Source organism: Ochotona princeps, chromosome 5, assembly GCF_030435755.1.
Source record: "Ochotona princeps isolate mOchPri1 chromosome 5, mOchPri1.hap1, whole genome shotgun sequence".
Taxonomy (NCBI): Eukaryota; Metazoa; Chordata; class Mammalia; order Lagomorpha; family Ochotonidae; genus Ochotona; species Ochotona princeps.
In genome coordinates this window covers 8,168,308-8,182,966 of record NC_080836.1, presented here as the reverse complement: position 1 = coordinate 8,182,966, position 14,659 = coordinate 8,168,308, and the positions used below count along the sequence as shown (strand labels likewise).

Genomic DNA, 14,659 nt, shown 5'->3' with positions numbered 1-14,659 from the left:
CTTGTGGTCTAGGAAAGCATTACAGGACTGCTTAAAGCCTTGTGACCCTGCAACCACGTGAGAGACCTGGAAGAAGCTCCTGGGTCCTGGCTTCAGGTCAGTTCAGCTCCAGCCATGTGGCCACTTGGGGAGTGAATCAGCATGGAAGATCTTCCCGTCTGCCTCTCCTCCTCTGTATATCTGACTTTCCAATAAAAATAATCTTTAAAAACATTCTCATCTGGACTTGAAAATAGATGGTTTCCTTGCAACTTAGAAGCCATTTCAAGATATAAAACAAAGGTGCAGCTTTGTCCCCACAACTTACACCAAAATAAATCCAAAATTATATGAACTAACAGAAAACCTGGCAGAACTCTTCAATGAGCCGGGAGTAGGGAGAACCTCTGAAACTGCTACAAAAATAAGGAAGCTAGCTATTAAAGATGAAAAAAAATTAAACGTTTTAACGCAAAAAAGGGGTGATGAGTTAAAACTAACACAAACACAGAAAAACAACATCCAAAAAGTTCAAAAGGTGTTATTTTTATATTAAGTTGGATTATATATGAACAGACAAGAAAATTGATAAAAAGGCAATGGATGATAGTCCACAGCAAAAGAAATAAAAATGGAAATGCTTTCAGCTGTATTCCTACAAAAGAAGCATATTAATGGTGTATTGAGATGATTTATCTACCTATAAAATAAAAAAAAAATTGCCAAGTTATATCATATATGGTGGCAAGCCTATGGTACAACATACTCCCAGAAATTGTTAGAGATTTGAAGATTCAGCTTGTACAGAGAGTTTGGCATTTTCTGTTAAAGTTGCAAATATTGTAAAATTACAAAATTATATCTTTTAGTAGCAATTCTTCATCTAAGTGTACCTGCTATAGAAATGCATGCTTGCACTCCCACTACACAACCTCTACCTACAAGCAAAGAATGACTACAGTCTGCCGAAAGGAGGTAGACAAATCTAAATTGCTCAAACAGAAAACTGCACAAAATTTCACATATTTAAAATGCCAAGAAATAGTATACTGCTATAAGACCAGTGACAAAACTATTTATATTTTAGTGTAAAAAATTGCTAGATTCCTTGCAAAGGGAAATGTAGGATAATTGTATGTTTTACTGTAACTCTTATGTAAGTGAAACTAAAGAAAAAACTTTCTTTGCTGCACTGTATGTGCCTAACACTTTTTTTCCTGGAAGAACAAGCAATATCTAGTGAAAGATCAGCTTTGGCATATGAGGATGAGCATAGGGAGGGAAAGTTGTGAGGAAAGTTGTGAGGGAAACTATTATATTCAAAAGTTCAAAAGAAAACATAATCCACTGCATATGCTCATAATTCGATTTGACTTTTGAAGCAGGGGTCTGAATGTTGGTGAACACAAAACTACTCTGTCAGTACTTGTGTTGACGCTTAACGCAGATCAGTACACCTTCCAAGCCCTAAACAGCAGAGTTTAGAAGAAGCAAGTGGGGAAAGAGGCTGTGATTTCCTTCCCTGTTGTTCCTTTCAGTGACATAAGGGGACTTTAGATTTATGCTGCTTTCAACTTTGAAACATAAGCAAAATCTGTTATGTCTTTCATTTCTTCAGGGAGAAAAGTGAGTTGCACATCAAATGTAAAATGAAAACTCTGATGTTAAGTGTATCTGATTTATCACCTGGAACTAATGAACTAATGCACACGGAGTTTTCTTCAAGGAATGACAGGTTTTATTTTATAAATGAAAAGCGTGTGTGTGTAGGGAGACAGAGGTCTCTAGTCTCTGTTTTTGTCTCAGCTCAAGGTCCTTGACAATCACCCTTGTCCTGGACACAAGCCATTCCGGGAGAAGGGATCCAGAGAGTGAAGAAGGGAAGGGAGGCATTAAGGAGAAGGAATGGGAAATAAGAAGGCAGGGTGGTTATAGCGGGAGGAAACAAACAAACAAAATAACAAAACCAAAAACTACCAAGTAAAGTCAACCCCTAATTCTCCAGCTTTGCTTAATGCTCACACGCCCCTAGACGCAGCTGAAGATGTCATCTGGTGAAGAAAGCAGAGCCTGAGTGTCAGAGCAGAAGGAAGTAGGGAGGCTGCAAGGCTGTGGTAGATGCAGGGCTGTGGAGGCCACTGCACCTGCAGATCCTGGGGTTGCCCAGGCTGCTGCCCCTGTGCTGCTGAGAGAACAGGAACTTCTGAGCTACAGTTAACAAGGGCATGGAGCAACACCAATCCATAATCAATTCTACTCCAGTGATGGGGGCGGGGAGAGGGGCTGATCAGTAATAACTGTACCTAATTGTGTTTATTTTTCTAAAGTCCAGGCAACCTTGCCCAGAGGGACAGAAACCTATAATTTTATTGATGGAAGGAGACACCCAAGGATTTCCATAGAACTGGAAGTTGGGGAGAGGCACAGGGAAGGCTCCACGGAGGAAGGCCTGTTTCCAATTCTTCGGGGAGAGATTTCCATGCTCTCCTGAGTCTATGTCTTCAACATCCATACCGCAATCAGAGAGAAGATACCATACAGACATGGGTTTGAACTTGCTGCCTCAAATTCCTTATTTACAAATGTAGGCAATTTCCCCTTGGCGGATTGAAGGTGGCAGTCCTAACGTCCTGCCTCAATGCCACCCTCACACACATTGGCACCTGCAGGGATGCCTCTCACCTCCACCTTCACCTGTACAATTCCCTCACAGTACCCCGTGCCTCACCTGTTCTTCCCCCCTGCAAAGCTCTCAGAGTCAGCTCTCCCCTCTCAAACTCAAAGAATGCATGCCGTTGCTTAAAGAGAGAAAGCATTTTCTTGATCTTGTTCTGGTGGCCAGTAGGATCTTGCTCTATTAATGAATTGTTCAAGTCTTGGAGCAGTCACTGGGGCTGGTGGCTTATCCACCAGCCGAGAAGTTGGGATACCTCATCAAAATTCCCAGTTTTGGTAACAGCTCCACACTTCAGATTCCTGCTATTGCAAACCGGGGAAGATGGCAAGTGATGAGTCAAATCTTTGTGTCTCTGCTACTCATGTGGGAGCCCTAGTCTGAACTGTAACTTCAGCCTGGCTGTTGGAGGTATCTCAGGAGTGATTCCCACAGATGGACTCTCTCTGTCTCTCTCTCTGTCTCTCTCTCTCTGTCTTCCCATTAACCCCCCCTGCTTCTTTCTGTCTCTCAAATAAATGTAGTTTTAATTTAACTGTCTGAGTACTGAAAACACACAATTTCATCTCAGGAAGGAAGTGTAAGCATCATTTAAGCTAGATTGTGGTCCTGGGTCTGTGTGCTAAGCCCACTGGTCGTTTGTAACTCCACCACAGCTGGGGACCCACAGAGATGGTCGCTCTCTACCTTTGAGATAGAGAGCGATGGATTAGGGTTCACAGTGTTCTCTAGGTTGAGTATCAGTTATATGAAATCTGTGAAACCACATGTATTTCAGATTTCATATTTGTTCTTAAATGCATTTTTTCATAAGGTCAGATCATGTGGTTTTCCTCCTGTCGCATCACATTTGCTATAGAACATCTTCAACTGTTGATGTATTTTGCTAGTGATTGTTTTTTTCAATTAGGGTAGGTCATCTGGCAGCGTTCAAAGCTGACCTCTGCCTCTCCTCCCTCACAGATGACAGCAAGGCCCGGCTTGGCAACAGCCTGCCCTCAGTCACCCTGGGCAGCCTCCTCGATGACCAGCACTGGCACTCGGTCCTGATCGAACGGGTAGGCAAGCAAGTGAACTTCACCGTGGACAGGCACACGCAGCACTTCAGATCCAAGGGTGTGGCGAACACTTTGGACATTGACTATGAGGTGAGTGGATGCTCCCTGCGCATTCCCAGGCTTCTTGCAGGACAGCAGGCAATGAATAAATAAATAGAGGGATAAATAGCTAAAACACGCACAGAGCAGTTGAGAGAAGACATGGGGTGCTGAGGAGCCTTGTTCTGGGTCTCAGCTGCCCCTTTTCAGTGACTCACAGTCGACAAGAGGCAGCGTTCAGCCAGAATCTCTGCAGTGAGATGGAAATACACAGGTGACACAGCCACACTATGAGAATGTAGAGCAGCAGGATTCCGTTTCTCTCCTTTAGTCTTTGTGTAGTTCTGCCTGTGTCCACGCTGACTCATAGAATCCATATGAGATCACAGCTAGGTGACAAGAAATGAAATGCTAGGTGACAAGAAATGAAATACCAGCATTGAGGGAAACAGAATCCAATGAAGTCACAATTGATGACTTTGGAGCTGATGTCTTGAGGACACACCTGCATGTCTTGATGTCTGTGAAAGTGTTCCCCTTGAACACTTCGAGCTTGGAGCGTTCTCTGAGCAACTCTGCTTTGGAGATGCCACGACTTTGGTATACGGTGCGACTAATTTTTTCTGATGACAATGAAAGAAGGCAAGTTAACTAGACAAGCAGTGTGACAAGTGGACTGTGCTGGAAGATGAGGTTTACATGTCAAGAGAAGTCTCCAGCATGGAAGATCTGTTTTAAAAGTTGTGTGGGGAGGGAAGAACTGAACTGCAGGTGCTCCAACCCTACAACCCTGTGTGCCACTCACTGTTGTACCATGAACTGGTTGGATGAACAATCTGAGAGAGGAAATCCACCCCTACCTTGATGTGTGAGCAAAACAAGCAGCCCATTGGAAGAAACAGAGGTAAAACACACCTAAACCTAAACTTACCGTCTCCCAATAGTTCCTGGTGGTTAAAATTGATTCCCTTTCTGCCATGAACCCGTATGAACCTGGATATCAGCAACTGAGAGGATTGATTTGGTTACATCCTGGTTGGTCTGTGACCCAGCCAGAGCTTGTCCTACCACATTAGATTCATACATGAGCCAGCTTTATATCACAGTCAACTATACTAGAGAAATCTTTTAAAAATTTTACTATGATATGGTGATACTTAATGAAATTTGGCATCTTCATTTCTTCTTAAATCTATACACACATATATATGCATTAAGAGAAAACGTGTGTTACATACATAATGTTAAAGATATTACATTTTATCAAATATATTAAATATATTAAAGATACTACATTTATAATATTAAAATATATTAATGATAATTATCATCCTTCCCTTCTCCCTCCTCTGTTGCTTCAACCCTCCTTTCTTCCCTAATACTTTTAAAACATGTTTGTAACAACATACTTTCAATGTAATTTCTAATTGTGATCTTAACTCTCAACTATATAAAGAATGTGGTTAGTAATAACTAGCAAAAGCATGGTTCCTCAGGAGTACATGGAAGGGCTATAGACATTAGCCAAATCTCAGGGTGTTAGTGGAAATCGTATGCCCTCCTTTCATCATCTTAGACTGCAAAAGGACATGAACCCAGTGGCAGGATGATTTCTGTGTGGCAGCTAGTGGGAGATTTGCCACATTAAGGGAGACACAGTTGTCAGCTTAGCTGCCAGCCATGCAGAAGGCAAAAACAGGCAAGGGCTCCTAGAATTTTACATGAAAGACTAAAAGTAGACTTGCAGATCCTGTACTTCTCATTGGACCATATTCCCGGTGCATATCACTGCATACCTGAGTTTCAAAGGCCTTGAGGAAGGCAACAATGGATCACCCTGTGTTCAACCAATAACAGAAGGGCTCTTGGAAACTGAGGATCATGGCCCTTCGTTAGCATCCTTGCCATCCCGGAACTCTTTCCCTGTCAGCACCACACAGTGCCTCTGTATGTTGAAACCATGTTTTTACAAACACACAATGTATTATTACACAGATGCTGAAAGGGCTTGATGCTTAAAATATAAAAGGTTTTTAAACAAAAATGATTTACTAAAAAAATTTAAATAAAGACTATAATGCTCAGACAATGACAAATTCATGTGTATTCCAATATCATCAAAATATCAATATCTTTTTAAAAAGTGATTCCTATTGGTTTTGGCAAATTTTGGAAATCATAAAGTAAAATGTGTAAGAACATCTCTCTGCCAAAACAATTCTCAAAATCCCAAGGTCGTCCATATAAAATGCATATATAATAATACCACATTCTGCCAAACCTGAAAAACTGTTTCCCAAGAAATACAGCATCCTGCAATAAAAAGAGAAATCTACAACCCAGTGGGCAAATAGGTCAAGAAAATAAGCATTTCAGATTTCTAATTTGAAGCCAGCATTGTCTGTATACATTAAGCCATTGTTTCAATTCCAGCATCCTGCATGGGTAATGGTTTGGTCCTAACATTCTGTTCTTCTGCTCCAACTGCCTGCTTTGAAAAAGCAGCAGAATACGACTCACATGTTTGGGCTCTTTTACCCATATGCAAGACATGAATGAAGCTCTTGATTCCTCATTTTAACCTGGCCAGACTCAGGCTTTGTAGCAACTTGGAAAGTGAGTCCTTCTGTTTTCCTTTCTTTCTATCTCTGACTTACAAATAAATAATACAGTTCTTAAAAATACTCAAAACAGTTTTTAAATATGTGGATGAATATTTTTGAATTTGTTTATTAAGAAAAAACTAAGAAACAGTAACACATGATACAGTATTTTGACATCAGGTTAGACAAATCAATACTTTGACTTATTTCAAATTGTGAAGAAAAATATGAAGAAAACAACTACTTCTTAAAAGATAGTGGCACTATTTTACAGTATTACAGATTTTATAATTTCAATCAAAAACAAAACAACAGTTTCAGCACTTTACTCTGTAAGTATAAACAAATATATATGATGGGATATATGCTAGGGAAAGTAAAAGATGGAAAATTACCAAAATGTTGATTTAATGGTAATGAATTAAAAAAATGTCTTGGGCCCGGCGGCGTGGCCTAGAGGCTAAAGTCCTCACCTTGAACGCGCCGGGATCCCATATGGGCGCCGGTTCTAATCCCGGCAGCTCCACTTCCCATCCAGCTCCCTGCTTGTGGCCTGAGAAAGCAGTGGAGGACAGCCCAAAGCCTTGGGACACTGCACCCGCGTGGGAGACCTGGAAGAGGTTCCTGGTTCCCGGCATTGGATCGGCGTGCACCGACCAGTTGTGGCTCACTTGGGGAGTGAATCATCGGATGGAAGATCTTCCTCTCTGTCTCTCCTCCTCTCTGTATATCTGACTTTGTAATAAAAAATAAATAAATCTTTTAAAAAAGTATCTTGAGAACCTCACATGTAGCATCTCAGCTACGGTACCTGGGTAAGCTTTATGCATCCACACTGGCCACACACTCAGACCACAACTGATCTGAGTCTTGGCAGAATGCCTTGCGATTCCCTCTGGAGCAGGACAATGGGGACCTGCTCTGAAGCCCTTCTGCCATGTGCCTCCATACCCCGGGACGCTGGCAAAAGCAAGCTCCTATTACCTCCCAGATTGTGAGGAAGGTTGTGATTATTATGCTTTCTGCAAATTGCTGAATCATAACCTGGAGTTGGGTTCTCAGAAAAGGGAATATCATATAGCTCATGCCATCACTGCATCCCTTTTGCTTAGTCATCATTTCCTTGGTATGTGGGGTAGAGACTATGCATTGTCCTTCATCTACTGTGTCTGAAACTAAAAGTTACTAAAAATTACTCCTTTGTATTTTCAGATTGATTAGTTAGCTTTCACTTCTAATGAGGATACTCAGCCTATTCATAAAAAATGTAAAATATGCTCATTTAAAAGAATGACAGATGACCAAACAGGTGGATAAAAAATATCCAACCTCACTAATGATCAAGGAGATGAAAATCAAAGCCACAGGAGATATCACCTCCTTCTGGTATGACCTGCTAATATCGAAAAACAACAACAACAACAAGTGTTGGTGAGGATGTAGAAAAAGTGAATTGTAGCACTCAGTGAGAATGCAAATTTGTTAATTTGGAGTGGGTACTTCAGAAAATCAAAATAGAAGCATGGTATCATTTAGCAAATCTACCACTAGGCATATATCCTAGGAATACCAAATTCATCTCTCAGAGACATTGGCGTTCCCATGTGTATTGCAGCATCGCTCACAATAATAGATGAGAATTGGAAACAACCAAGTCATTGTCCATCAGTGAGTGGCGTAAAGACTATGTGGTATCTATATGTGATAGAATGTTATCATCCATTAAAAAATAAAATTCTGGGCCTGGTGTGTTGGCCTAGCAGATGAAATCCTCATCTTGAATGCACTGCTTCTCATCCAGCTCCCTGCTTTGTGGCCTGGGAAAGCAGCTGAGGACAGCCCAAAGGTTTTGGACCCTGCACCCGCGTGGAAGACCCAGAAGATTCTCTGGGCTCCTGGCTTTAGATCCACTAATTTCTGGCCGTTGTAGACGCTAGGGCAGTAAACTATCAGATGGAAGATCTTCCTCTCTATCTCTCCTCTCTGTAGATCTGCCTTTTCAATAAAAATAACTAAATTAAAAAAAATTCTGTCATTTGCTGCAGTGGGTTTGGGGATCACAAACAAAAAATCTCACCTAATCTCACTCATATGTGGAAATAATATACACTTGATCTAAAAGAAGTTAAAAATGCAGGGCTGATTATGAGAGCATGGAGAGGGGAAGGTCATGGCAGATGGACAGAGAAATCTTGATTGATGAGTACTACACACTGCATAAGAGTAAGAAGTCCTACAGCACTAACGCATAGCAGGATGATGCAATATTGAACGTCATGTGTGTTTCTCTATGTTTAAAACTGCAACATAGAATTCTGAATGTTTTCTCTATTAAAAAGACAATATTAAATGTTTGAGAAGATAAACGTATTTACCCTGACTCATCATTATACAATGCACTCATATGCAAGTTATCACACAGTACTCCTTAAATATGCACGATTTTGTATCTTTTAAAATTTTAAAAAATTATTAAATTCGAAAGATAAAAAAGATGCAAGGATGAGGCAATGCCATGTATTCTGGTATGGAACTAATTTCAACACAAATTTTAAATGAAAAGAAAAGGTAATCTGAAATATAAGAATAAACAATATCATGAAAAATACAGAAAGGAATGCATGAACTGGATGGCCCACCAATTTCAGAGCAGATCCTAAAACAGCAGGGAAGATGAGATTTCTGAGTATGGGGACAAAGAGGAAGGCAGAAGGCTTTTCCTACAAGCTTTCCTTCAGTTTTGAATGTTGAACCACAAGTAGAAATGTTATTTCAAGAAAAAAAACAGAGGCAACAGAACAAATATGTAATCTAAAAGGTTTTATATTTACTTATAAAATGGAGAGCTATGATTTGTTGTTATTCATAGTGCTTTTGGAAGAATTATCACTTTTTGATTTATAATTAAATGTGCTCATTTATTTCCTCTTCCCTATTCCAGATTTACAATTTAAATTCATAATAAAGGTTGAGAATTTCTTCATTGTTTTCCATTAGCTCTATAATATTGTGTAGAATAGCATTGTATCTGGTAGATAAACATTGACAACATGTATTTATTTACTAAATAAATTTTCTTTCTTTGAATTAGAGAACATATGCATTGTGCTCTATGTTTCTTCCAGTACTAAATTTCTGACTTCTTCCTTGGACTCAATTATCACTCTTTCTGGATAGTCCCTAGTGGATGTTGTTCTTATACCCAGACACGATTAAAGAACTGGCAAGGCATCCTAAATCTGCTTATTTGGTGAGCAAAATAGCAAGAGGTTAATAGGAAGCTTGTCTACATTATGTGATACTGCAAATTCCATTGACCTTTGCTCCCTACTTTGGAACCTCAGGGGTTATAATGGAAAGGCTGAGGTGGAGGGAAATCAATAGAATAAAATAAGGGAAAATGTTTAGATGTAAACAGAAAAAAAAAAAGGAAGGAAAGGGGGAAGAAAGGAAAAGAGTTTCCATTATGTGAGTCATTTTGTGATTTTGCCTAACTTGTAAAGCTATCCTGTTTGTGAATTTATCATTCACTGCATTATAAACATCAACCCAAGGCACAGAGTGCTGGAGGAGCTCTAACCACATGCATTAAGCTGGGACTGCACAGCCACTGGAGCAGAGAACCCTCTGGTGGGAAGGCTTTCCTTCCAGGGAGCATCAGTCCCTGGAGATGCTCTAACAATCTAGTGCTTAGCGTGAGCCCTGAGCTCTGGAACTGCATCACTTATACTTTTTCCCTTTTGACTTTAAATTGAAGATCTTTGCAAACTGTAGACTTGGTAGTTTCATTTTTCATCAAGTTTCATAATAGGGAGTGATGAAACAAGATTCGTCTTAAATGTGTAGTAAGCTAATCTTATTGAATATGATGGAGGAAATACTTTGATATTATTATCAAACAAAACTAATTATTTTCATTAATGTGAACTAAAGGAGCAGACACTAATTTATTTTCTTGTTTCCAAAGTACATGTTATAATGTTCATGGAGAAAACTAAAATAAAAAGATGAATTTATTTTGGGGCAAACATATTTGAAGCAAACACTTATGTGGGAGTATTTCCTAAAATTCATGGAAAACATATATTATTAAAGCTGATCATGTACTTTTAAATTTGTTTTGCACTGAAGTTAATTTATTCTTTAATTCCACAAACTTCTGTAAAAATGCTCATATTATTTCTACGAGGGGGGGTGGTTGTAGGTTTTAATTAGCCTCCTATTTTAAATCGAAACGACTAATAAGAAATTTTGGAATAGGTTGAATTTGGACTAAATTACAGGGATAATGAATTAAATAATGTAGTTATCCAGGTCTTACTGGGATACATGTAGGGCCTGAAGCAAGATGAATGAAAAATGAAGAACAACATATTTTAAATCTTAATACTTCAGGAGCTACAAATCAAGCTAAGAAACTCTTGAATGAAATGTGTTCTGTTCCCCCTAGCTTGGTAGATGGACTTTCAGAAACATAACCCACATGTGTAAGCTCTGTCCATCCTGCAGACAAAGGTACACTTGGCCTCTTCAAGGAACACTAGAGGGAACAGTAAGACTGACCAAAGAAGTCTCGGATCTGTTGGGGCAGAAACCCTGAGGTGATGTGTGAGAAAGACATGGTCTAAATGCCAGTGGAAAGTTTGCTTGTCTCCTCCTCAGAGCTCACAAGTGCCTCCCCTGCAAGATGCATACTGGTGCCATCTGGAACACTGGTTTCATTGAAAGAGATATTCTTTTCTGGGTGTATGAGGGACCTCTAATCTGTGGTTTTCATTGAGTCGATGGATTGAACACAGAAACAAGCATGCATTTTCTTTTTTAGATTTATTTATATTTATGGAGAAGGAGAGACAATCTCCAAGTGGCCACAATGGTGGGAGCTAAGCTGATCCAAAGCCAGGAGCTTCTTCCAGATTGCCCACGTGGGTGCAGGGTTCCACGGCCTAGAGCCGTTCTCTACTGCTTTCCCAGGCCATAAGCAGGGGGCTGGAAGGGAAATGGAGAAGTTGGGATAGGAACTGACACCCCTATGGGATCCTGGAGCATGCAAGGAAAGGACTTAGCCACTAACATTATTTAAAGTGCTAGCCAAGGTACCTAAGTTTAACAACAGCAAAAAACAAACAAACAAAAAAAGAAACCTGAGAACTTGTTGAACTAGGCCATTTTTTTTGTCATTGCAAAGTACTTGAGATTGGGTATAATTAATTTGACTACAGATTTAGGTAGTTGAAGAGCACAGGTTGATATATTCTTCTGACAAAAGTGTCTTATAAAAGATAGCATCATATGGTAGGGACATATGAGGGAGGAGAGAAGGAAGAAGTGAGAGAGAGAGGAAGCATGGTGAGGCCTGAAAGACAAAGAGGCAGAGAGAAAGACAACCATCTTTACTGCAACCCACTGCTGCAACTACCAGTGTTGTCCCAGATAATGTACCCTGTGAAATGAGCTGCCAGCCTTTCCAATGGCGGAACTCCCAGAAAAGTGACTACACGGGAAGAGGAATACTTACTTTATGTGAAGTCAGAGAAAAAGCTAGTAAGAGAGGAATAAACTTGTTGTCAGTGAGGTAAAATCAAAGAATGAAAAAGAAACAAGCAGATACCAGACAGAAGAGGAAGGGGGTGAAGGGAAAAGAGAGTGATAGATTTGAGGGGCCTCATTCACTTAACATCAAAGCAGGCTTTCTCCTGGGCTTACCCGGTTGGAGTCTACCTATAATGTGATCACTTCTATCAGGCACCAGTCAATATTGCCAGACACTGAAAATTTGCATTCTGAAAGAAGGTCTTGCTGACCTTTCAGATCAATGAAAGGCACAACATGCAATCTGTCATAAGCAATAAATAAGAAAAGTCAGGAAAAAAGAAGTTGGATTATCAAAAAGGACAACCAAGTCAAGATCAGATCTAAGATTATGTTGTTAGTGACCTTGTTTGACCCAAATCAACAGATGAATGTGAGGAGTTTTAACCTACCTCCTAGAATTGCATATTCCAAAAGAGGATATTGTTTGTGTGTTTGAGAACTATTTTTAAGGAGATATTCCAAAAGATTTCACCCAACTCAACTTAGAATTTGCTATGTATATAGTCTCACTTCAAGCCCTTTGACTATGTCAATGAAAAGAGCAAAGAGCACCCCACCCCTGCTACCCCATGGTGTTTGAATTTAATCAGGAAGATAAGTTATAAGTAGCAAATGTGACAAATACATTATAATGTAAACAAGATTCACAAATGGCGTGGGAAGAAGTACATGGCAAACCCAGGTGATTGATTTGGCAGCTTGGTAACGGAGGGAACTGCTGCAGTTTGGGGTGTCATCAGGATAGACATAATGGAGACGGAGGAATGTGGGCATAGACTCAGAGGAAGCAACTGTTTGTCCTGCTGGGATCTGGGGGTCACTGGTGCAGGGAGTCTGCCCTCTTACCTGAAACAGCTTTTTACGCCTCTCTGTTGAGGAGAGCTGAGCATTCCAGATCCATTCGTCAGTCTCTCATCTCACCTCTTAGCTGAGGACAAATGAACGTCTCAGAGGATCTGTCAGTCTCACAAAGACGTCGATGATGTGTTTCATTTTTAAATAACATTTATTTATTTTTATTGGAAAGTCAGATATACAGAGAGGAGGAGAGAGAGAGAGAGCAAGTTCTTCCGTCCAATGATTCACTCCCCAAGTCAGTGCAACGGCTGGAGATGAGCCAATCCGAAGCCAGGAGCCAGGAGCTCTTCCAGGTCTCCCATGCAGATGCAGGGTCCCAAGGCCTTGGGCCATCCTCAACTGCATTCCCAGGCCACAAGCAGGGAGCGGGATGGGAAGCAGGGCCGCCGGGATTAGAACCGGTGACCATATGGGATCCCAGGGTGTGCAAGGTGAGGACTTAAGCCACTACGCTATCGCGCCAGGCCCCGGTGACGTGTTTCTAAGGGTGACTCCTATTTACCTACTTCCATAACTTCTCATGCTGTTCAGCTCAGTATCTAAGGATCTGGGTACCTAGCTCCAATGATTGCTTCCAATTAAACCTCTGATTTTCCATTATTGAAGTCACTAGTATGGGAATCTCCTGGCAAATTTCTGGTGTGTGTGTGTGTGTGTGTGTGTGTGTGTTGCCTGGATGATCTAAGAAACTCCTGTCTATTGCTCTCCATTCTTGTCAGACTTCTCTGTAGTTTCCAAACTGCATTCCTTTCAGTTCTGCGTTTCTTAAGACCCCTGTCCAGCTGGCACTTCTTCCATTATTTCAAACACCACTCTACCTTCTCTGCTGGTAGGGCGCATCCAGTTTCTTCATGCTGATCTCACCACACTCTGCCATTCATGAACCTACTGGAAGAGGGTGTTGTCTTCAGAAATGAGCCCTGTTTCCAGAAGAATGTCACACTCTGTGTGATCTGTCCCTAATTCAACCACAGTGTCTTGGGCCATGCTTCACAGCAAGTAAGGGCTCAACCGTTAGTGAGTCAGATTTGTGGTAAGCATCTGCAAGGTTTATTTGGAAATGTTTATCAGATGGGAAAATAAGAACAAAAAAGTTTCTATTAATATCAACTGAAAAAGGCGATTTTGATAAGATGGATTTTATTTGGAAATTGCGATATTAGCAAACTGCCAGTCCATGAGTGAGCTCCTGACCTGGTAGTTTGGGTTTCCAGTTCTTTCTACCATATACTGAAGGCATGTGGGTCACCCCATATACATGATGACCCTAAAACACACTCTTTGTTCTGTATGATAAGTATATACTATATAATGGAGTTCATCAGGCTTGTAATATGAAAGCAAATTCAGTATCAATAGCACCTCTGACCAGGAAATCAGCAAAACCATTTAAATTATTTTTATTGTATGGATTATATACAGATTTACATATATTAAATTTATAGAGAAGGTAAGCAGCATTAGAAAATAGTGTAATGTGGCTAAGGGTAATCTGAAATTTTTTTTAAAGACTCGTTTGTTTTTATTGGAAAGTCAGATATACAGAGGGAAGGAAAGACAGAGACAAAGATCTTCCATCCATTGATTCACACCCCAAGTGACCCCAAAGGCCGGAGCTGAGCCGATTTGAAGCTAGGAGCTTCTTCTGGGTGTCCCACACAGGAGCAGGGTCACACAGGAGCAGGGTCCCAAGTCCTTGGACTGTGCTCCACCGCTTTCCCAGGCCACAAGCAGGGAGCCGGATGGGAAGTGGAGCTACCGGGATTAGAACTGGCACCCATATGGGATCCCGGTACGTTCAAGTTGAGGACTTTAGCCACTAGGCCACTGCGCTGGGCCAGGTTATCTGGAAT

At 40.7% G+C, this 14,659-nt stretch overlaps 1 protein-coding gene across 1 annotated transcript in view; it reads left to right on the top strand.

Annotated features, from left to right (window-relative positions):
• Positions 1-14,659, top strand: part of LOC101519617 (contactin-associated protein-like 5) — a 384,664-nt gene that overhangs the window by 134,992 nt on the left and 235,013 nt on the right. The window contains exon 7 of the mRNA XM_058664176.1: positions 3,617-3,801. Within this exon, the coding sequence (XP_058520159.1) occupies positions 3,617-3,801 (185 nt within the window). The remainder of the gene's footprint in view (positions 1-3,616; positions 3,802-14,659) is intronic.